Source organism: Topomyia yanbarensis, chromosome 3 (assembly GCF_030247195.1).
Source record: "Topomyia yanbarensis strain Yona2022 chromosome 3, ASM3024719v1, whole genome shotgun sequence".
NCBI classification, from domain to species: domain Eukaryota; kingdom Metazoa; phylum Arthropoda; class Insecta; order Diptera; family Culicidae; genus Topomyia; species Topomyia yanbarensis.
In genome coordinates, this window is record NC_080672.1 from 130,431,962 (window position 1) to 130,455,807 (window position 23,846).

The 23,846-nt window shown below is 40.0% G+C and overlaps 2 protein-coding genes and 1 pseudogene across 2 annotated transcripts in view; 1 reads left to right on the forward strand and 2 right to left on the reverse strand.

Moving 5' to 3' along the window:
• The window catches only part of LOC131694099 (protein embryonic gonad-like), a 366,208-nt gene that overhangs the window by 149,667 nt on the left and 192,695 nt on the right, over positions 1-23,846 (forward strand). The window lies entirely within an intron of this gene.
• LOC131694098 (putative nuclease HARBI1) lies at positions 74-15,832 on the reverse strand. Its single transcript, XM_058982482.1, has 7 exons — positions 15,573-15,832; positions 14,878-15,512; positions 14,501-14,817; positions 14,331-14,434; positions 13,848-13,992; positions 387-524; positions 74-333 (listed from the first exon to the last, which is right to left on the reverse strand). Exons 2-7 carry the CDS (start codon positions 14,997-14,999, stop codon positions 107-109), a joined length of 1,053 nt encoding a protein of 350 aa, XP_058838465.1. The 5' UTR covers positions 15,000-15,512; positions 15,573-15,832; the 3' UTR covers positions 74-106.
• LOC131687208 (zinc finger BED domain-containing protein 4-like) overlaps positions 16,491-23,846 on the reverse strand; it is a 74,899-nt pseudogene continuing 67,543 nt past the window's right edge.

The following is a 23,846-nucleotide window of genomic DNA, read 5'->3' on the forward strand; positions in this document are numbered from 1 at the left end:
TGTATGAATGTACCGAAAATGGTCTCAATAAATTCAAATTTTCAAAACACTATTATTATTTATAGAGTATTTATTTCGCCTCTTTTTTCCCTAATATTAATCACATTTATAATGCATCTCTAATCCTATCTCGATTCGTGGTAGCAGTGGATGTTTCGTTACTGAATCTTATAGTCTCATCTATACCATCTGTATCAACAGAAATTCTTTCGTTTAAAGGAACCTTAAAATGGCAGCATATATTGTGCAATGCTGCCGTTACGTATATCAATCTAGCCACTTTTGAAGGTAAGTAACGACATTTTCTCTCTTCTAGTATAATACGCCAACGTGCTGGAAAATAGAGTAAAAGTAAATAACAAATATAACTACGCTACAATATATACTTTTCCAAACACCGATGCACCGTTCCACAACACTGCGAGCCTTTGAGTGTATCTCATTAAATTTCGCTTCCGGCGAATTGTCAGGTGATATCCTATACGGAGTTATTACGTACGGTTCCAATTTATATCCACTGTCCCCTATAAAAAATGTTAGTACAGTGTTGACTAATAGACAAAACACAGACACTCAAACAGACACTGATACAGACAGTTATAATCAATAATCAGTCACATTATTTTTATGTATTATGCAATATTTTAATTCCTTACATCCTTATTACAAGGAATACAACTGGTAAGTTTTGCGCCATGACTAGTATAATCTAAATCTTGCAAAAGAAGTGAAATTTTCACTAGAATTTTGGGATTTAAAAATATTGTTGTTCTCGGTTATGCTACGAGTATAATATGATAAAAACTATTATCTCACTAGTGTGGTTTACTTGGCGATCTGTGTATACATTTACTATTCAACATCTACCTCACGGCTGAACGCAACGCTTAATCCAAGGGGTAAATTCATCAATTCCGGAAAAATGTTCACTTTGAAGTGAACTTATACATTATTTTGTCTTTGAAGTCCACTAGGTAAGCCGTGTAGTTTCGGTTGTTTCACCCGGCTAAGAATTACACTACAGGCTACCTGTTCTGGTGGTAAAAACCCACCAAACAGGGAACCCCAATTCCATAGTGTCATGTGACCCCGTGCTATGGATAAAATTGTTGAGGGTGTTTAAAATATGCTCAATGGCAAACGGAGCCTAGGTAGAGCCGGGAAAACTCCCCGGTATGGGATCATTCATAAATTACGAAACGCGTTTAGGGGGGAGAGGCGGTACGAGAAGTTGTGACATGTTGTGACATATGGGGGAGGGGGAGTAAGCTAGGTCGTTACGTTTTTACTGAACAAAAAATTTTTTTCGAAGAATTTGTTACGTAATAGGGGAGCGGGGGGATAAAGAAATTTGTGACAATTTGTTACATGGGGGGAGGGGGAGTCAATTTTGGGCAATTTTCGCGTTACGTTATTTATGAATGGTCCCTATGCTGCATTACGCACCGGAACATTCGCTCTGCACACCCAAATTGTTTCACCGATGATCGGCAATATTTTGCCGGATTTTTATTTGCTAGGTTTCGATTATAATTATCAAATTTTAATGTGTAGAGGCCGTGTGGTACCCAGCCGATAATTGAGGCACTGGGTTCCTGCTCCCATGTCGTAGGAGGCGACTGAAAGCAGGAGTCCCTAAGTCAAGGTGTAGTTCCGTGCCGAGGACTGGACAGTCTAAAATATACCAGTCGCGCACGGAGCATTTTCCCTTTTTCCCCTACTAAGTTATGCGAACTTTTGACACAGTGGACCATTATTATCTTTGCAAATCGTAGGAATCAAATGATCGTGTCCCATTTAAATCTGATATGGCTCGCTACATGCGTTAACATCCAAACATGATTGAAATGTACAGTTTTCTGATCAACAATGGCACAAATCAATCTCCAGCATAAACGTACAGCAACTATGAATCTATCTCGATTTATGCAGGAAGGTAGAGCTTCCACAGCATTAGTTCAAGAACCGTATTTCCATAAAGGAAAGTTCTATATTGGAAAGTTACTTAGCACTGCCTTCATTGCTTACAACAAGCAGGCATGACAAACCCACGGGAAATCCCTCGTGCTTGCATTCTTGCAAATAACGCTATTGACGCGTGTATCATTTGGAGCTCACAACTCGCGATATCTGTGCAATCACAGTTACACTGTCGCTAACACAGACAAAGAGTATATACATTGTTTAGCATATCTACCGTATAACGGATCATCTCCTTCTGATGATTTCAAAAGCGTTGTACCATATTGTAGTGGAAATTTCATCACATCATTTGAGACAGCTCAGACATAAATCTGGGGCTCCCTCTTGCATGGCCTTCGGGTAGTGCAGACAAACTTTTGGAAAGACCTGGGATCTCAAACCTAAATACATGTATTGAATTTACACGACATTTGTACGTCCAATACTGTCATATGGATGCCTAGTGTGGTGGCAGAGAGGAAAGGTGATGACGGTCCAGTCAAAACTAAATCATCTTCAAAGAATGGCCCTCGTGGCGTTAGCTGATGCTTTCACCACAACTCCGACTGCTGCCCTTTAAATATCAAACCATTACACATACATCTGAAATAAAAGGCACTATCATATGCATACAGATCCCATCTTCTTAGAAAACACTTACACATCTCTATTTTCGGAACAGTCTGACTCTGACGGAGCGTGCGAAGGTACATCATTTGTTTTACCCGGAAATTCCAGAAAAAGAAAACAGTCTTCTTTTCCCAAGCTGCCAAGCAAGGGCCTTAAAATTTCTCCACCAATAGATAAACTGCGCCCAAAACCGAAAAATTCCGATTCAAAATCGAAATCAATTCCGCCCGGTTTTGGGAACGTACAATCCAAACAGAACACCATTACTGGAAATAATAAAATTTCGACTTCCTCTGAGCCTCAGCCGGGGGTAGGATTATTGAAATTTTCTGAAATTGTTGATTGGATTTTTAAAGCATTCAATATTTCTGAACCACTAAAGAGTATACTTTCAGCTTTCCTCCCAACAATTACAACATTTTTAGAGCAGCTGATTGCTCAATGGCCCATCCTTGCAGCGATTGTATCTTTCAATGGGTAATTCACCTCCTCCAATGAAAGATTCCATCACTGTTTTACAGTGGAATTGCAGAAGTATCATACCTAAAATTGATTCCTTAAAAATTTTACTGCATAATTTAAAATGCGATGCTTTTGCTCTATGTGAAACATGGCTTACCTCAAACATTAATTTCAACTTAAATGATTTCAACATTATTCGCCTAGACCGAGACACCCCGTATGGAGGAGTGCTTCTAGGAATTAAAAAGTGCTATTCTTTCTATAGAATTAACATCCCCTTGTTTGCGGGCATTGAGGCTGTAGCTGTCCAAACGAACATTAAAGGCAAAGACATGTCTATCGCTTCTATATATATACCTCCCAAAGTTCAAATTGGACAACGTCAAATTTTTGATATAGTGGAATCCATGGCTGCTCCGCGTCTGATACTGGGAGACTTCAACTCGCACGGTGTATTGTGGGGTTCCCTCTACAATGATAATCGATCCTCTTTGATATACAATGTTTGTGACGAATTTAATATGACAGTTTTAAATACTGGCGAATCAACACGCATCCCCAGACCTCCTGCACGTCCAAGTGCATTAGATCTATCTCTGTGCTCGACATCACTTCGGTTAGATTGCACGTGGAAGGTTGTACCTGATCCTCACGGTAGCGATCATTTGCCAATCGTTGTTTCAATTAACAGTGAATTAGGCCTTACGAATTCAATCAATGTTCCTTATGACTTAACACGAAATATTGATTGGAAAACATACGAAACATTAATTTCCACTTCTCTTGCTTCGACAGAAGAGCTACCCCCTACCGAAGAATATGAATTCTTAGCGGGTTTAATTATTGAAGCAGCAGAACAAGCCCAAACGAAATGCAATCCTGGAATGACAATAAATAGACGGCCCCCTAATCCTTGGTGGGACAAAGAGTGCTCTGATGCATATGAAGCTAAACAAGTTGCCTACAAAGAAATTATGAAACAGAAAGGGGGTATACGTGAGAACTTTGAAAATTACTTCATTTTGCAAAACAAATTTGACAGTATACGTCGTGCCAAAAAATCTAGTTATTGGAGACACTTCGTTGATGGCTTGTCAAGAGAAACATCAATGAGTACTCTTTGGAACACAGCCAGAAGAATGAGGAATCGTAACGTGACTAATGAAAGCGAAGATTTTTCGAATCGTTGGATATTTAATTTTGCCAAGAAAATTTGTCCAGATTCTGCTCCTGCGCAGAAAATCATTCGCGATGCTCCCACAAGTAACGATTTCATAGATTCGCCTTTGACAATGATGGAATTCTCAATTGCACTCCTCTCATGCAACAATAATGCTCCGGGACTAGACAGAATTAAATTCAACTTGGTGAAGAATCTGCCTGACCTAGCAAAAAGACGCTTGTTGAATTTATTCAATAAGCTTCTTGAGCAGAACATTGTTCCGCACGACTGGAGACAAGTGAGAGTTATCGCTATTCCAAAACCGGGAAAACCAGCCTCCGATCATAACTCGTATCGACCGATTGCAATGCTATCCTGCATCAGGAAATTGTTGGAAAAAAATATCCTACGACGTCTCGACAATTGGGTTGAGGCGAACGGCTTGCTATCAGATACCCAGTTTGGTTTTCGGAGAGGAAAGGGAACGAATGATTGTCTGGCGCTACTTTCGTCAGAAATCCAACTCGCTTACGCAAAAAAAGAACAAATGGCGTCTGTGTTCTTAGACATAAAAGGAGCATTCGACTCAGTCTCCATTGATGTTCTCTCGGAGAAGCTACATCAATGTGGTCTTTCACCGATATTAAATAATTATTTATACAATTTATTGTCAGAAAAGCACATGCATTTTTCATATGGCGATTTGGCGACACTCAGAATAAGTTACATGGGCCTCCCACAAGGCTCTTGTCTAAGCCCCCTTCTCTATAATTTTTACGTGAATGACATTGATAATTGTATTGTCAGCCCATGCACTTTAAGACAACTTGCAGATGATGGGGTGGTTTCTGCCACAGGACCAAAAGCTATAAATTTACAACAACCATTGCAAGATAGCTTGGATAATTTATCAATTTGGGCTTTAAAACTGGGCATCGATTTCTCTACGGAGAAAACAGAGTTGGTCGTTTTCTCAAGGAAGCGTGATCCGGCTCAGCTTCAGCTTCAGTTGGTTGGTAGAACGATAGCCCAAGTCCTGACTTTTAAATACCTTGGAATTTGGTTTGATTCTAAAGGCACATGGGGAGGCCACATTAGGTATCTAATAACGAAATGCCAACAAAGGATAAATTTTCTGCGAACAATAACTGGATCATGGTGGGGTTCTCATCCAAGTGACATGATAAGATTGTATCAAACAACAATACTTTCAGTAATGGAATATGGGTGCTTCTGTTTCCGTTCAGCTGCGAACACTCACATTATTAAACTGGAACGGATACAGTATCGCTGTTTACGAATCGCTTTAGGTTGCATGCAGTCGACCCATACGATGAGTCTTGAAGTACTAGCGGGAGTTCTTCCTTTAAAAGACCGATTCTGGGATCTCTCTTCTCGTTTACTTATTCGATGTGAGGTTATGAACCCACTGGTAATTGAAAATTTTGAAAGACTTGTCGAGCTTCAACCCCAAACCAGATTCATGACAGTGTATTTCAATCACATGTCACAAGAAATAACGCCTGCTAGGTATGTTCACACATACGTCAATATACTAGATATTCCTGAATCCACTTTATTCTTCGACACGTCCATGCAAGCAGAGATTCGTGGAATTCCGGATCATCTACGCTCGCGGGAGATCCCTAAAATATTCACAAGTAAATATCAACACATAGACTGCCTTAAAATGTTTTACACTGATGGGTCACGAATCAGTGAGGCCACTGGTTTCGGTATTTTCAACAATAATTTTTCAATTTCTCTCAAACTTGCAGAACCCGCCTCTGTTTATATAGCGGAACTAGCAGCAGTTCACTATAGTTTTCAAATAATTAATACTTTACCCCCGAACCATTACTTTATCCTCACTGATAGTCTCAGCACAATTGCAGCTCTACGCTCAAAGAGGATTGATAATCACGATCCATTCTTTTTGGGGAAGATACGAGAATCTCTGAGTAACCTGACAAGAAAATGTTATAAATTTACCCTAGTGTGGCTCCCCGCCCATTGCTCTATTGCGGGCAATGAGAAAGCTGATAATTTAGCCAAGATTGGTGCACTAGATGGTGAAATATATGAAAGACCCATCGCTTACAATGAATTTTATAGCGCTTCTCGACAGAGGACACTTGCTAGTTGGCAAACATCTTGGGACAATGGAGATATGGGACGATGGCTACACTCAATTATCCCTAAAGTATCAACGAAGGCATGGTTCAAAGGATTGGATGTAAGTCGGGACTTCATCCGTGTGATGTCTAGGCTCATGTCCAATCATTATACTTTAGATGCGCATCTCCGTCGTATTGGGCTCGCTGAGGGTAATCATTGTGCTTGTGGAGAAGGTTACCATGACATTGAGCATGTTGTTTGGTCCTGCACTGAGTATCGTGAAGCCAGATCACAATTAGTAGATTCTTTACAAGTCCGAGGAAGACCAATCCATGTTCCTGTTAGAGACATCCTGGCGTATCGCGATCCTCTATACATGGAACTTATCTATCATTTTCTAAAAACAGCGTCTGTCAAAATTTAATTAAATTCATCTCCTCATACTCTCATCCAAGGCTAATCATTCACCAATTAAAGTGTCCTAGAATATTTAGTTTTAAATTTAGACAATAACAGAAAAAAGTAAATAAATACACCCAAAAATACTAGATCATTATGAAATACAACAATGTAAGGAAAAAAGCAAACAATAAAGTGATTTCAGTGTTAGTTTTAGACAAAGTACTAGTATAGTTAAAATTAGTCTTAAGGATTTTTGTAACGTGCTATGTAAAAAAAGAAACTGGCGTAAAAAGCTTTTGCAAATGCCGTGTCAAATAAACGTATGAAAAAAAAAAAAAAATATGCATACAGATATCAGGTTACTGGGCTTTGGAACAGTATCCATGTTGAATGTGGTCACAAATGGTTACATGGGGTGAAGATATTCCTGCTCCCAGTGATATTACACTCACATGCAGTTTTTCTTACAGTATATTCCATGTGAAGTTTTCCTCTCGAGAGGAGTGGTTGTCTGGTTATATGGAGAGACAACAACATACGCGAATTGTCTGTTACACTGACGGTTCTCTGATGGACGGACGTGCTGGTGTCTACACGGTAAACTGCATATACCTAGAAAATTGGTAGTGGCGTAGTACCCAAAAAAAGGGGTACAAATTACCTGCTAATAGGTTCCAATCCCTATAATATTTACCTATTTCTAGGTAATATCCGCTCAGATTTGATTACCAATTAGCTAATTTTAGGTGGTTTCAAATTACCTACTGGTGAGTATGTGCAGTTTTGTGGAATTTAGGTACTATTTACTTAGGCATCGAGAAAAGTGCACGAACTTAGAAGTGGGTATATTCACTCTACCTAAACTAGGTGATTACGAATCAATTATAAATACCTTGTACATGAAAAAGAATAAATATTATAGAGATTTCCACCTATTAGTGGGTGAATCGTACCTTCTGTTTGGGTACAGCGCTAGTACCAATTCTCTAGGTACTCCAAGCAGAAATTTTCGTGATTATGTGCGGGGTACAATTGGTTCTAGTCGGACCTTGTCCGGCAAAGTTATAAATTTCCGCTGCAATTAAGACCATACCAATTTCGACAAGTTGGATAATGAAAAAATACGGTCGTAGGCTTCGCCCGAGCATAGCAATCATTGGAGAAATCTTCAAACGCGTCGCCAAACAAAGACGTTTCTAGAACAACCGTACCCAATGATTTCGAAAAATCACCTAAATTTTTCAAAACTTCACTGCGTAATGCTAACCAGAGCTTTAAGCGGCCACTGCAAACTCAATTATCACTTGGTAACTATTCAGCGCACTGAGTCATTTTCATTCGATCTTTGTGAATCTGACTACGGAACGTCATCATCTGATATGCAACTGCCCATTAGTAGCGCAATTGTGATTTCGAGTTTTCGGCCGTCCCTGCATAGACGACACCGTGTTTGGACGACTGAAACTCGGAGTCGATGGGTTAACAAGAGAAACATCGATGAGCACTCTTTGGGGCACGGCCCGACGTATGCGAGACCGAAACAGTACTAACGAGAATATTCAAACCGTTGGATATTCGATTTCGCCAAGAAGGTTTGTCCGGATTCCGCCCCGGCACAGAAAATCTACCGCGCAGCGTCGCCTTACAATACCGCGAACTTTTGAACACCATTTTCGATGGTGGAGTTCTCACTTGCTCTCTTATCATGTAACAATAAAACTCCAGGGCTAGACAGAATCAAATTCAACTTGTTGAAGAATCTACCAGACTCTGCCAAGACATGCTTGTTGTAGTTTCTTGAGGGTAACAATATCCCACGTGATTGGAGACAAGTGAGTGTCATCGCCGTCCAAAAATCAGCCTGCCTCCGACCACAACTCGTATCGACCGATTGCAATGATATCCTGTATCCGGAAGTTATTCAAGAAAATGATCTTGTTTCGCCTCGACAATTGAGTCGAAGCAAATGGCTTACTGTCAGATACACAATTTGGCTTCCGCAAAGGCAAAGGGACGAACGATTGCCCTGCATTGCTCTCAACAGAAATTCAAATGGCATATGCTAACAAAGAGCAGATGGCATCAGTATTCTTGGATATTGCGGGGGCTTTCGATTCAGTTTCTATCAACATACTTTATGAGAAGTTGCACCAGCACTTTTTGCTAAATCTGTTGTCTGAAAAACAAATGCATTTCTCGCATGGTGATTTATCGACATCACGATTTAGCTACATGGGCCTTCCCCAGGGCTCATGTCGAAGCCCTCTTCTCTACAATTTTGACGTGAATGACATCGACGAATGTCTTGTCAATTCCTGCACGCTAAGGCAGCTTTCAGATAACGGTGTCGTCTCTATTACAGGTCCCAAGGCCGTCGACTTGCAAGGACCACTGCAAAATACCTTGGACAATTTGTCTGCTTGGGCTCTCCAGCTGGGTATCGAGTTCTCTACAGAGAAAACTGAGCTAGTCGTATTTTCTAGGAAGCGTGAACCAGCGAAACTACAGCTTCAGTTGATGGATAAAACTATTGCTCAGGTTTCAATATTCAAATATCTCGGGGTCTGGTTCGACTCTAAAGGTACCTGGGGATGTCGCATAAGGTATCTGAAGCAGAAGTGCCAACAAAGGATCAACTTTCTCCGTACAATAACCGGAACATGGTGGGGTGCTCACCCAGGAGACCTAATCAGGCTGTACCAAACAACAATATTATCAGTGATGGAGTACGGATGTTTCTGCTTTCGCTCCATTGTGAGCATACATTTCATCAAATCAGAGACAATCCAGTAATCTCTGTTTGCGTATTGCCTTGGGTTGCATGCTCTCGACCCATACGATGAGTGTAGAAGTGCTGGCGGGCGTCCCTCCACTAAAAAATCGATTTTGGGACCTCGTATCGATTGCTCATTCGATGCGATATTTTGAATCCATTGGTGATTGGAAATTTCAAAAGGCTTGTCGAGCTTAATTATCAAACCCGATTCATGTCCTTGTACTTCAATTACATGGCACAGAACATCAATTTATCTTCGTATGACATTAACCGTGCTCATCCCTTAGAAACTTCTGCTCCAACTGTATTTTTCGACACATCAATGAAGGAAAAGATTTGTAAAATCCCGGATCATATTCGCCCACAAGTGGTCCCATATATTTTCTATAATAAATACTATCAAGTCAACTGCAGCAAAATGTTCTACACTGACGGATCAATTCTTGGCGGGTCCACAGGCTTCAGTATCTTCAACGAAAATCTTGCTGCCTCATTCAAATTCAATAATTCTGCTTCAATTTACGTCGCAGAATTAGCTGCCATTCAGTATACTCTCGGGATCATTGGCACCCTACCCGCAGACCATTACTTCATCGTTTCGGACAGTCTCAGCTCCATTGAGGCCATCCGTGCGGCGAAGCCTGGAAAGCACTCACCGTATTTCCTGGGGCAAATACGGGAATATCTGAAAAATCTTACAAAATTACCTTGGTTTGGGTCCCGTCACATTGTTCTATTTCGGGCAATGAGAAGGCGGACTCTTTAGCCAAGATGGGCGCATTAGAAGGCGACACTTACGAAATACCAATTTGCTTCAATGATTTTTTCAGTATCTCATCAGAGGACGCTCGAAAGTTGGTAAACTTCATGGAGCAACGGACATCTGGGACGATGGCTACATTCCATGATCCCGAAGGTATCAACGAATGCTTGGTTAAAGGGCTTGGATGTGAACCGAGACTTTATTCGTACGATGTCAAGGCTCATGTCCAACCATTACACCACAGAGAACAGACGTCCATCTTCAGCATTCAACTTGTGTAAAATCTCTAACGGTTTCGAAGGTAGTTTGGATATCCAAACCACGTGCACTACCGTCGTCATGTTTTTTTGTGGCTGAGTTCGACAGAATTGACAGCGGTTATTCCTCTACCCAGTCAAACTATTCCGGAATCGGATCGGACTTCCAGCATGAATTCCAGCTCAAATGCATCAACCGATAGAGTCGGAATCGGTTGTTTTCTTTGAGCTAGATTCCATACTGAATCCATTCAGGATTTCGAACCGGTTCCGGAATGGATTTGACGGCTAGTTGGGATAGGTTGGTGTGGCGGCGCTAGTGTTTATCGTATCTTAATTCAAATGTTTACACATTTTTTAAATATATTTGTTCGATCATGTATGTCTGTTCTCTGTGATTACACGTTTGATGCGCATCTCCGTCGTATAGGGCTCGCTGACAGTAATCATTGTGTTTGTGAGAACGGCTATCACGACATCGAGCATGTTGTTTGGCTGTTGCGCAGAGTACCGTGTTTCAGGGTCCCAACTAATAGATTCCCTTCGGGCCCGAGGTAAATCACCCTATGTGCCAGTCCGGGACGTCCTGGCAAGCCGTGAATACTCCTAAATTTTTTTTCTATTATCTACATTTTTTTGTAAACTATTGATGTACAAGTTTAATACATTTTCCCCTCCCATTCACAATAGAACCTCGTCAACCTGTCCCTGTATCTACAATATGGCATTGCTTCACGAGTCTACGATGCATACCTTTCTTGATAACCGTCCATCCAGAACATCATGACACACGTCACAAGAACATCATGACAGCATCGGAGAGCCAATAATCATCCGAAATATCGAGCTTCTTCTCGCCCCTGCGATTGCAGGATGGAAACCACTACAATAAAGTGTGCATATCCCCCACAATCATCAACCAGCCAACGAGAATGTCAATTTTACAAAATTTTACAATATGTGTCCCACTTCCTATATTTTTCCTTTACTAACATAAGAGGGAAGCAAGCCGCCCCTAAATACGGCTTTCTCTTCCCCCACTAACACGTGAGATGTACCTTAAAAATGCATTATCGGCCTCGTTAAGCTACCGCATTTGGGCCTAAATAAACTTTGTTATATAAAAAAAACTGAAGAATGAAAATATAAAATGTTTATTGTCTGTTGTTTGTGAACGGATTTTGACAAGCTTATTACAAAAGTATTTTTAAGCTTCCTAATTATCACCTTCATTCTTTTTTACGACGAATGCGAGATTCATTCGAATTCAAAATTCAAACGAATAGTAATCCCAATTGATTTTGCTATCGTTAACGGAATTACAAACCACTTTCGAACGAATCTGGTATTCGTTGTAAACATGATAATGGTGTACATTAGAGTGCCATGTAAATTGTCGAAAAATCCCATACAAGCTTCAGGCATGTTGGTCCGGTAGCTAGACTTGTCCGATTTGCTTCAAATTTGGAGTAAATACTCCTGGTGGGACTAGGAATCGACTCAGGCATAGGCCGATAGGAATAATTTTTTTCGTGTCACTCTAGTGTACATATATGCACATAACGTGACTAAATTGCTTTGTTTGAAAGTTCTATGCCTAAAACATGTATTTTGACATATCGCAGAAAGTATCCATATCCAAAAACAAAAATAATAGCTCCAAATTGTTACGTTAGGCCGTTCGTTTGAAACTAGTTTCGTTAAGATCGTTTCAACCATTTTTTATTTCGTTTATTGAGGTTTTTAACCTTAGGGTCATTCGTCTCTGTTTGCGGGTTAGAAAAGTCTTGAGAAAAATCTCTAACACTATGTGCAGGGTTGTGAATCGAGCCCAGGTGAACTGCGTAAAAGGCAATCGATTTACCAACTACGCTATGCCCGCCCAGTTTCAAACATTGCTGAGATATTTACATGACATTAGTGTACATACATATATACACACACTAACCAAGCCACATCATGGGTCCTCCGCCACACCCCCCAGGATGTGGAGGCTGCCCGAAGCCGTGACAATCTTCCATCAGCACCTTATTAACACCAGCAATGGGACTCAATGGAATCCCACGCGGGCCTTCAGCCACACTCCCGCGACCCACTGGTCCAATCCGCACCTAGCCAACCATGGCAACAAAATAAAGTTTAATTAAGACAATTGAAATGTAACACGAATTTTTAAGGGCGAATGACACATCGAAGTTAAAGCCCCATAAAACAATACAATACGAACACAAACTTGTGGCGGTTAAGCAAAAGCCACCACGCAACCCCATCAATAATCATCTATACTCATCATCATTTAAAACCTCAGACGTGATCCATCTGATTACTACACAGAAAACATGAGTCATAGTCAATATAAAATCAAATCGCAATAAAGCAGTTAAATACTTTCAACTTAAATAACCGTCAAATTATTTCATCTAACTTACATCATATGATTCTAGCCATACTTTGTAACATCTAGGAATTACGATAGAACAATCAAAAGACTATTCCTAACCAGCAAGTATGCAACGCATTCAGAGCGAGCAACACTCATAAATACGATTCATAAACTTCCGCCGTATCATTCGGATACAGCGCGGACCAATTCAATTTAATTAACACGGAAAATGTTTACAGCGACCGAGTTGGGTAAGTTGTAAACTAACTTTACAGTCCAACCCGTGGCACCCGCTGTGTGGTAAGATGTTTTCCAAATAACTAAGCCTTCTCCAAAACAATAAGTTTTTCCAAGCGTTCCAAACTTCTCGAGAACAATAACACACACACATATGTAATAGTTAAGTTTGATAAAACCAACTTTCGACAAAATAAAATCATCAGTTTAACCCGAACCGTTTTCACTTAAACCACGCGTAAGCAGCAGCACCGAAAGAAATCCCTCCGAACCTGCGACACACTCCCACATTCATTGTCCCAATTTGTCGAGCTGAGTCGATTGATGAGACTCGGCTCTTTAGGCCTCGGAAAGTTTTCAAAGTTTGAGCGAACCCTATACATTTAAGGGGCGAGCGAGATATCCATAGTACCGACTTTTAAAATATGGTTCCGAGAAAAACGCGATTAGAGTTTAAACGAAAATGTATTTATATTTCCAACTTCAGGAGGGAAGCCTAGTTGGGGCGGTTTTAAACATTTAGGAATGTTAATATTCCTATATATGTGAAAAAAAACAAATCGATATTGTTGGGAAAATTTTTATGCCCCCTTAACAATTCGAAACCCATTACTTTTATGCTAATTCTACAAGATTTCAGATATGCTCTGAATATCGAATTTCAAAGAAAATCACAAAAATATTCATACGATTACCTAGCAACCAAAAGTTTCTTCTGCCGCTATCGTATTGTGTTTCCAACAGATCATGTTCTCTGCTCTGGTGCCATACAAAACTATCGTGTGCACAGCCACCATACTTAGCATTTATTGCTAGGATTTCGTATTTCTCGTTGCATATCTAGATGATAAAAACAGGTATTAAAAATACTATATATATATATATATATATATATATATATATATATATATATATATATATATATATATATATATATATATATATATATATATATATATATATATATATATATATATATATATATATATATATATATATATATATATATATATATATATATATATATATATATATATATATATATATATATATATATATATATATATATATATATATATATATATATATATATATATATATATATATATATATATATATATATATATATATATATATCGAGTAACTGTGGCAAATATTTAAATTATCGAAAAACGTACAACCATTGCATTAATGCTGTGTTTGCCTTTCCTATTAAAGAACATGTACTCGTCTTGTGGAGGACGCAGAAACGTGATGTGTGTTCCATCTATACATCCAATCACTGTAATGATATCATAGAAAATATTGGTCCTGACTTACTTTGTTATTCCAAGATTACAAGACTTACCACCAGGAATGTTGTAGTTTGCCATAAAATATTCCTGCGTTCTACCACTAAATTTGAATTGTATCCAGCGACGGCAAAGTGAATCTTCCATTTTTTTAAACACTGCATCCGAAATTTTGCTTACAGTGCATTGGGCCATAGGAGATATGAAATCGGTACCCACTTGCCACTGGTACGCACCTCCACCTAAGAGCTGCAGTGTAATAGCAAGTTGGAGAATAGGTGGAATGAACGTGCACTTGTATCCAGCTTCGAATTTAAGTTCACGTAGTAAATATGCGAAAACATCTTTGCTCACGCGATAGCGCTGTAAAAAGCTAAAATAGCAAACGTAGCGCTAGTATCGTGGAATTTAAACAATATGTAACACTACTTACTGTTCCTCCGGTAGGTCGAGCGGGTTAGACCGATCCCTCAAATGTCGCCTATACCAACGAATTTTTCGAAATTCGTTTTCGTCTTGCGTATCATCGAAAAATATATTTGACATGAAAAACATTTCCGAATATAACCGAATAACTTGGTGTACCACCCGCAGATTCGTTCGAATTACTGTAGTCCGCTGTCCGGTGGTGGTTGCTATTTCCAGGATCCGGCTAGTGTGTTCCGTTTTTCAGGTTGTTGGATTCAATTAATCTGCATGTGCCGTCGTGACTGATTGTCTTCTAAGTACCGGTGGTAAGCCGAAGTTAACTATCACAATTTTTCAGACCGACTAATCAGACCGGAGTGGTACGAGTTTCGTAGTATTTCAACTGGCCATCATTCCATAAGTTTACCTGACTATCCACTTCATGAATGACACCGGATTGGTTGGCATTATTGGCAGCAATAACAGAGCACTACAGTACCATACGGCTACACCGTATATGCAATTTCGTTTTCAAACGTAATACGGTACGAGTACAACCGTTAGTGTGAGGAGATCGTCGTGTTGATAGTATCGCTATTTTAATGGTACTTTTCGTTATCACGGTAGTTGCTCTTGGTTGCATAAGCCACCGCTTGCATCCTAAAATGATTAGTAGAAAGCGTAAAAATGAATAATTACGTTGCACAAGAGAATACCTACCATCCGCGCTAGGAAAGATTTGATTTCCAAGATCCCGGAGTTTAACTTTCGCTAGGCAAATTCGAACGTACTTGAATTGATTATCATGAGACCAAACAAATCAAGTGACGTTTCATAGAAGTGAGAAGGAATAAGTGAGCGAAGTTAGCCTAGTCACTTTTAACGGTGACACTGAAAGTGATCACCTCACATAATTGCAAATTTTCTGGTGATCACCTAGCAGTCACCGGCTGGTGACAGTCACTTATCACCAAACATAATTCCAGCCCTGAAGACAGAGCGAGTCCTTGATTTCATCAGGACGATGACCTATAAAACCAAGAACTCGGAGCCACTAGTGCGTTGATGAGGAGTACCGCGAAAATTCCGCGAGAAGCAACAAAGCGTGAGTTTAAGACGGGGGAATCTTAAACGTTGATCGTAAAATAAGACTCAGAAGTCCTACAGACGATGTTGAGCAAACCCGAGTTAATCGAGCTGTCAGTAACAAATTGCTTTAGCTGAATAGCGTTGCAATTTAAAGAAATCGGCAGTGTTCCTGGAAATTTAACCATGTTTGAAAAAAACACAGGTTGTATTGCATCGGGATACACATACTTTGTTAACAACCTATACAAGACTTGTGGGTGGAAGAAGGGGATTGTGCCTTTGCACGATCACCCAATGTATAAAATTTTTGTAAATACTATTTTTCGGATATAAGTAATGTTAGTTTGTAGTTCACAATGTTTCCTTATATCTATGTTAGTACTTAAAATTATTGTATATTTCTTTATATTCATGTTATTTGTTAATTGTTATTTATTTTCTTTGTTATTTATTTAAGTGTTTATTAATTTATCACAATTAAATAGCAAAATTTTGATGATTTAGTGGGGTTATGATTTAACGTGGGAAATTATGTTAGGATTTTCGGTCTTATATCGTCTTTCCTTCGGGGTTGATTGACATCTTGGGTTCCGCCGTCCGATTGTTCCTAAAAAGAAAAAGGAAGCATTAGAATTTGTTCACACACTTACCTTGAATTGGAAGTCAACTTTCCATCTCGGCATCCGTTATAGCTGTCTTCAAATAGGCCGTTTGAGGCAATTCCGGGTCAGCATGGCAGCAGTCCGTCCAGCGCCAGTCCCGCTAAATAGTTCCGGCCCCGTGCCGTGGTCCACATTCACGTCCAGTCCAGCTGCATGCGACATCCTTCGATTCTGAAATTCGTCAAACGTTTGTTAGCCGGTCTGGCAAACATTTACAAAAATCATCTAAACTCACCAGCATCAATTTGTCGTCCGCTTCAAGAGTCCAAATCCGTCCGTCCAGAACAGTCCAGTGCCGCGCGGAAACATCCCAGCCTCCATCTAAGTAGATTTGTTTTGGTTTTTGGTGGGTCCGTTTCAGCCTGAAAAAAACAGTAAAAACAACAAAAATTAGTTCACTCACCTTCCAATACGTAATCCGTCTTTCGGAAACGCTTTTTCGGTACATTTTTGAGCCTTATAATGTAAATATTTGATAAATTACCGGTATAGTTTCCAATGTACACAAAACACGACACATCACTTCGAATATTTTTCGGTTTGACGTTTCTCTTCGTTGCGGATTGGTAGTTCAGTGTATGCGTGAGTTTATGAGAGCTTTAATAGGGTTGGGAACTTTTTCATTTTCGTTGCATTTCGGTTTTGTCGAAAGTTTTTTTCGACATAGGAAATGTAACGTAAGATGGATTTATGGGATATGTGGTCATTTAGGGTATGTGTTCGTATTGTCGGAATACGTCCGGCGTTAATACATAACCAAAATGAGTGTTTTGGGAGATATTTCCGGGGGATATTTTGGGTGATATTTTCGGGGAATTTCGGGGGATATTTTCGGGGGATTTTTTCGGGGGAATTTCGGGGGATGTTTTCAGGAGAATTATGTGCAGATTTCTCACTAGCTGAATTATTTCGGCGTTCGAGTCACTGCAAAGGAAATTATGAAGTTCAGTTCTGCGTTTTGTCTAGTAGAAAGTGTTTATTCAGGAAAGAGCTCTGAGGTGCTTTCAAAAGACAAAACTGTGCGGTAAATTGAGTGAAGGGATACATTTCCAACGTAAGGATTGGAGTAGTTCTGTAACTCAATAAGCCTGTTTCTTGTAGTATTCATGAAGTTATATTGGGAATTATGTTGCATTGAAAGTCGTAAGAAACTCAATGTATGTTGTAGTGTTGGGGTTTCGGCTTGATCTAAAATTTCAACATTTTGGGTATCAATGCCAGTATTTGGGGATTTGTTGCAGTCTTTGATTGTTATATATCTGAACTACCGGAGCGCAGCAGGGGAAATGTCAAATCCATCAGTATTTCTGTATTCAAGGCGAACCTAGGATTAGTTGTACATAACATTTTGTAAATAGTAGTTGTAGTTTTTCTATTGTTAGTCTTAGTTATTTTCGTAAAATTGTCCCTTACGAAAATTTGGTATTAATCCTAATACCAAATTTTCGTAAAACAAGCCTGGTGTTATGTAGCGGTCATGTCATATTCAGCAATATTTTTCAAATTTTGTAGAACCAGTCTGATTTGTTTGCGCCAAGAGTTAGACAACCTACCGTTGACCGACTCTTGCGCAACACCCTAGCAAATACTCCTCTCCGCGAGGGGAAGAAATTAAATTGTCTGTTGAGATTCTCCTGAAGACGAAAACCATGACGATCCTTCCCTTGGAATGCATGATGGAAAGGGACAGATAGAGCCAAGGGTTAGCTGACAGAATAAAACAGCTAGTGGGGTCGTTGATTTCCGAACTTGCCCGAAGAAATTTGCGGGAAAATACGCGCTTCCTGTAAGTTCGTACGAAATTACCTTCCCTAATCTGAGGATTAACGCTGCTAGTCCATTTCGTCCCAGTCCGCCAAACATAGTGAAAGTGCGCGTAGTTTTGTCCGGTTTAGTTTCCAAGTATGTAAAGTGTCGTGATAGTACTTTGAATTAGTCTAAATTTCTTGTCTCTCCCGTTCCATTAGTTGTCTGTAAGTTCGTAACAAACGCTAGCGTGTGGTAAAGTGCGTGCGAATTCAGGAGAAAGGTAATAGTGCTCAAAATTATAGTGCCATTGACCCTCCCCATGTGCTAATGACCCCGTTTGCAATAGCCAGACGGCACCTCTTTATTTGACACAGCTACGACGAACGAGAGGAAGAAGAGAGGAACAAAACCACACGCGCGCAGGTCCAAGCGCATCGGACGAAATTTGAACCAGGCACCGTTACGCCGCCGGAAGGAAGGACGACCCGTCTAAAAGCCGTTCCTTCTATCGTCGGGAAACCCAACGCAACTTTTCCGGCCGATTAAAGCATCAACCAGCATCCAACAACCGCTGGTCAGAAACCGGCGCGGCGATCGATGTGATCGCCCATCATCGCCCGTCATCGCAGCAGAACGATCGACAGCAGCAGAAACCAACAGCAGCAGAACTGGTGAGTCGTACACCGAGCAAAATTTACATTGAATTTCCATAAAAACGTCTTATGACTTTCAGACATAAGGATTTTAAATGGATTTTATAAGTCTGTCTTATGATTTGGAGGGGAAATTTTCCAAATCCATCTCTTATTATTTTCATAAGACAGTCTTACGAAATTTATGAAAATGTCCGATTGAACGCCATAGGTGCCCATTTATGAAAATTGCTGACATTTATAAGCAGAAAATATAGTAGAAATAATGATTTTCATAGAACAGTCTTATGAAATTCATCACAATGTTCGAATGAATGCCCTAAGTTTTTTATTTATGGATATTATTGTGCATTTGCATAAAAAATAGCAAATGGCTGACATTTCTCGATTGTTTTTAGTAGACAAAAAATCAACAGTAAAAACAACCTTGAGAGGATATTAGGCTTTAAACCAACCGACATAACCCCACAAAATGAGCCGGGTGAACGTCGTTTGACAATTCTCGGTGGTTTGTTTACATGGGAGTTACGTGAGTTTGACTGTAACAGATGAACGCCAGTTGCACTCAAACTCACGCAACTGACAAAGTAAACAAACCACCGAGAATTGTCAAACATGAACGTCATTCATCATGAGTTCATTAGTGTGCTCATCTTGTAGAACTAAATTAGGGACAAATGAACCGCCAAGTATAGATCCCTTCAGAAGATTGAAGAGAAAACTCATTAAATATTAAAATTTGCAACGCTTCGTCAATATTTCCTGGGAAACTGGGCTTAGACAACTGGTAAACTGGACTTCAACTGAAGGATAATTAATGTTATTTCTCAAATGTTTTTGATAATTATAAAATACGCGCCAGACACTAATTATATGCACAACTCATTTCATTTCAAATAATAGGATATTTTCTGTAAAAATCAAAGCCACGTAAACTGATTTAATGCTCACAGTAATTTATTGAATAACATAAAAAACAATTATTTAAAATTTTGTTGCAATTTGACTAAAAATCTCACTTCTTTTGTTTTAAACAGCGGTAACCGAAAAGTGCTGGACTGAAACTATTAGCTCCTGGTTGACCGTCCAAGCCAGTACTGAATTCATAAGAAACAATTATGAACTTTTCACAAAAGAGATGTTTATGAAAAACAAAATATAATTTTATAGAATCAATAACAGATCTCATATGGGTTTCATGAGAAAAACTTATGAAATTCTTAAACGCATATATTGGAGCGAAGTCATAAGACTGTTTTATGAAATACATTATTTGTGCGTCTATGGAGTGCATTAATAAAGATAAATGAATTCATAAGCCTGTCTATGACATTCGAAAGCGTTCAATGGCATCGTCAGAAGGCTGGTTCATATGCCGAGACTTATGAAATTCTCAGATGCTTTTTGCTCAGTGTATCGTTCTTGCTAATTAAGTGTGAAGGGTGGCATCCAAGGAGGACGCCACAGTGATTTAATCCGTCAGAGCGAAAAGCGCTCGAGAAGTCGTCCACGGACGGCGAGATTAGGGACGCGTCCATGATTTGAGGTTGTGTGTCGGCCATTACGTTTTAGTCCGTCATTCACGAACGCCACACACAACCCATTTAATTAGTCACCCGGGTGCAAAGCAATAGCTGATTGATACGCTGGAGCCGTGAGGTGACGTCACCGAACTTTGGGAGGATTTTAGAAATGAGAAGAAAAGCACAAGCAGGTCAATGAGCACAGTAGGGAGAGAGTACACGCACACCATCAGAAGATAGGCCTAGAAAGTTAAAAGCTAAAAAAATACAAACATGAAATAGAACATAAATCTGCCGTTTTGTACCGTAAATAAATGTTGTTTAGTGTAAATGTAGCGAATGTTTTGTAGATTCATGTAGTACTCCCTTATGGTTTTAGTCTCGTTCTAGTATGGTTACGTCACTTCGTTCGGTGTAGTTTTCGTTTCGTTTCACTGTCTTCCGCTTGGCGGAATTTGGTGAGTGGTGAAAGCTTCGCTTTCAGTATGTTTGGGCCACCTGGCGGTGAGTGGCTGCAGTTCCAGTGATGATAAGTTAGGCATGGGGAGTTTCTTACCGCGAATTATTTGAGGGTGATTAGGTTTTCTGATGATTGCTGCTGACTGATAATAGGGTCGTTTACCCGACTTTTGGAGGCTAACTTTTGATAAGCCTGTCTGGTTCGATCCTGATTAATTTCTTTTAGGTGAAGCTTCTTCAGGGACTCGCCCTAAGAAGAGTCTCATCCGGGCAAACAAATCTTGGCGTGCAGTCTTCCTACGGGAAGTGGCGCATAAGCTGCACGCTTGCTAGGGATCGACCAGGGCTGGCTACACAACCAACTCCGCAAAGTATAGAAACATCCCCGAGAAGTGAATCAAAGCTAGATGATGAAACCAGTAACTTACCAGTACCTTCAACATCACAAAGCCCGAAACCTAAACGACACAAGACAACTATCAACATCAGCAGTGATGAACAGACGAAGAAGACACAGAACGCTACCATAAAAACAAACATCGTTATCCCAGCTCTACCAAGTAACCTCCCAAGGAAGAAACGGGGTAGACCTAGAAAAAAACGAGACCCATAAGGAAGAATTTACAAGTATGGATAGTGCAGCGGACGTCAGCGAAATGGAAGTATGATCAACACCCAACCCCAAATATTATCAATGGACACAAACGACAACATAATGTACACAACGAAACCAACACGCTCAATTATCACCTGGAATATACACGGATTGCGCACAGGAAGACCCGAATTGACACACATCATTATAAACATCGCCCCCCTCGTAGTATGCCTTCAAGAGACAATGTGCGCTACATCCGATCTAGCTTACATCTCCGGATACAAAAGTTACCATCACCAGCGAACCGGCGGAAAGCGTGCCGCTGGCGGAGTCATTATTGCAGTAAAACACGAAATGGACAGCAAAGAAATTGAAATTTTATAACCGATCGAAGCAACAGCAGTTAAGATAGGCTCACCCATGAACATTACAATACTAAACATGTATCTACCACCTGGGAAGGATATCATACCCTTGGACCTATCAGACCTCATTTCTCAGATGCCCACCCCTCTTCTAATCGTCGGCGACGTCAATGCCCACCATCCATTGTGGGGTTCGGAGTCCATCAGCCCCCGTGGAAGAGCTCTCGAAGAATTGTTCTACGAAAAGAATCTTACCGTACTCAGTACCGGAGACCACACCCACGTTAATTTCGCCACTGGAACTGGATCCTGTATAGACGTGGCATGTTGCTCGTCAGAACTAGCAGGCCTAATTGACTTCACCGTTAGTGATGACTCACATGGAAGTGACCATCTCCCAATCATTCTTTCTCTCCCAGGACATAACACAACAACACAACATAACACAAGACCACGCTGAAAAATTGAAGAAGCCGACTGGGTTATGTTTCAAACCACCGTACAATTTAATCGCATGCCAACAGTCGAACAACAAATAGACGAAATCACCAGTAGCATAATAAAAGCAGCGGAAATTTCAATCCCAAAGTCTTCGGAAAAACCGCGAAAAAAGTCAGTACCATGGTGGAACCCGGAAGTGGCCGCAGCCATTAAAGCAAGGAGGAAATCACTTCGTAAGATGAGATCAGCGCAACGAAATGGAGACGATCGGGAACACCTAGTAGAGGATTTCAGAAACACACGTAACCACGCTCGTGAGGTTGTAGCACAGGCACAGAAAGCATCTTGGCAGAGTTTCGTGGGAGGGTTCTCTGTACAAACACCAACCACAGAGATGTGGAGCTGCTTCCATCGAATACAGGGAAAAAAAACTACAAGGGGCAGCCCTATGGGGTTGCACGAACTGTAGACGTAGGACTATACTACTTAATGTAAAATATTTATTTTCTTAGTACTTAGTGTGTGGGAAAAACACCCGGACCGGTGAAGAAACATCAAATTTTAGACAATATAATCACATCTCATGTATAGAACAAGCTTTCTAGTTCCTCTCAAACAGATTCTAAAAGTTCAAACACCCATGGATAACCCCAAGTTTGTAGATGTGTTTCGATGCCACAGGATTGTAAAATGGTTAATATTATGTCATGGAAATTCAATTCTTCCGTGACAATTTTTTTTGCCTGGAAAATGCCCTGTGTGTATGCAAAGCTCATGATTTGTTGGGATATTAGCATTGATCGGAAAATGCTTTCCAACGCTGCGCATTGCATACATACAGGACATTTTGCAGGTCACCAGAAGCTGTTCATTTTACCACCGCTACATGTTCATTTTACCCACTCGCTATAAACATGTCTCATTTTTGAACATGTTTAGAAATCAAGAATCATGTTTGAAAAAATGTGTTTATGACGAAGTATTTTTACCAGATATGTACAAAACATGTCTAACAAGAAACATAAGGTGATTGTAATATCTCATTCACTTATTAGTTAGAAAATAATGATTTTGCTTAACGTGTTCATTTTACCGCCAGTTCCCCTACCTACCAACACATTCGCCCCAAACATTGAACCCAAGCGTACAATGCAAAATGAGTCAACGCCAGGGATTCCATTATGCCAGATTTATCTGGCACTGCCAGAGTTTTTTGCAGCTTCCAGACATAAAGATAAACCCCTCATTCTGCCAGATTTTTAAGTTGCATACACATTTTGCATACACATTTTGGAAATTTGGGGCACATTTTCCCAAATTTAACAAAAATCGATAGATAAATTTCGATGACTTTGAGGTCGCTGTTAAGTGACAGATTTTGCCAGACATTTTTAGTTGATCTGCCAGATATTCTTTGAAAAATAGTGGCAACCCTGGTCAACGCTGATGATGATG

Bases quoted from the DNA above. Each gene is read 5' to 3' on its own strand.
- LOC131694098 (XM_058982482.1), bottom strand. From the start codon at position 14,999: ATGTTTTTCATGTCAAATATATTTTTCGATGATACGCAAGACGAAAAC. The intron at 525-13,847 runs GTAATCGTATGA...CATTTTTTATAG, and splicing joins AAGAAACTTTTGGTTGCTAG to GGGACAGTGGATATAAATTG. The intron at 334-386 runs GTATATATTGTA...TCTATTTTCCAG, and splicing joins GTGCATCGGTGTTTGGAAAA to CACGTTGGCGTATTATACTA.